Source organism: Corvus brachyrhynchos, unplaced genomic scaffold (assembly GCF_000691975.1).
Source record: "Corvus brachyrhynchos isolate BGI_N302 unplaced genomic scaffold, ASM69197v1 scaffold3, whole genome shotgun sequence".
NCBI lineage: Eukaryota > Metazoa > Chordata > Aves > Passeriformes > Corvidae > Corvus > Corvus brachyrhynchos.
In genome coordinates, this window is record NW_008237619.1 from 11,561,756 (window position 1) to 11,562,755 (window position 1,000).

A 1,000-nucleotide genomic window follows, 5' to 3' on the forward strand; every position below is an offset into this window, starting at 1 on the left:
TTCCTCTTCCATCATAAATAAATTGTTCAGGAAAAAAAAGCACACCTGCAGGATTATTTTTTATACGGGGGAAGGGAAGTACAGATCTCCAGCTAAGAGAACCTTTGCTTGTCAGGCAGACCTGCTGTCAGAAACCCTAGAAACCCCCCACCTAGTCAAATAAGCCACTCAAATTTTTTAATATAATTAGAGACTGACCTACTCTGGTTTAAGTCACTGTTTTTCATCTTACAGCTATGATCAATGCAACAGGAGTGAGTGACATACACTGATTTGAGCTTTAGTACTGAATTACTGTGAATGAAATTAAAGTAAGCATGGCATTGCAGAAATATATAATGTACAGCTAATATGTCCCCCTTGGGTGCAAAACAACTGTTTATGAACCTGATACACATCTTTAGATATGTTTGCCACACCTTTTTTTTGTATAACTAGCTGTGCATAATGTTAAACTTCGTATTTATTTCTTTGATTTTGTACAAGATGGTCCAAAATGGTCATAAAATGCATCTTCTGTGGTATAAAAGACTGAAGCAGAGGAGAAAGGTTTTGATTTTGTGTGTGTGTGTGTGTGTGTCTGTTTGTTTTGTTTTACATGGGATACAATAAATATCCTGAAAAAGACGAATGAACGTACTGCCCGGCATAGAGTCCTGCTGCCTGCTCGGATGGCATCTGAACGTAAACCTTGTCTCCATGCATCAGCTGCACCACAGCACTGCCTGAAGCCTGGTCCAGGAAGCCCTTCTTGTACTCGTCGTAGGTGTACATGAGCGGCTCGTTGTTCTTGTACAGGGCCACCCACACGTTGGCGCCTTTACAGTGGACGTGGTAGGCGAAGTAGTAGACGCCGGGGATCTCGCAGGTGAAGATCCCCGTCTGGGGGTTGTAGTTCTGCCGGCCGTTGTACAGGAGCTTGTCGAACTTCACGGGCACCCCGACGCGGGGGAAGGGGGTGAGGAGCTCTGCTGTGAATGCGGGCATCTCGTAGACAATG

General features: G+C 44.4%; 1 protein-coding gene across 1 annotated transcript in view; it reads right to left on the minus strand.

Annotated features, from left to right (window-relative positions):
• Nucleotides 1–1,000, minus strand: part of COL8A1 (collagen type VIII alpha 1 chain) — an 85,954-nt gene continuing 84,954 nt past the window's right edge. Inside the window, 2 exon segments of the mRNA XM_008631785.2 lie at nucleotides 1–997; nucleotides 999–1,000. The exon segment at nucleotides 999–1,000 is cut by the window's right edge and continues 1,442 nt beyond it. Coding sequence (XP_008630007.1) covers nucleotides 595–997; nucleotides 999–1,000 — 405 coding nt within the window. The 3' untranslated portion in view covers nucleotides 1–594.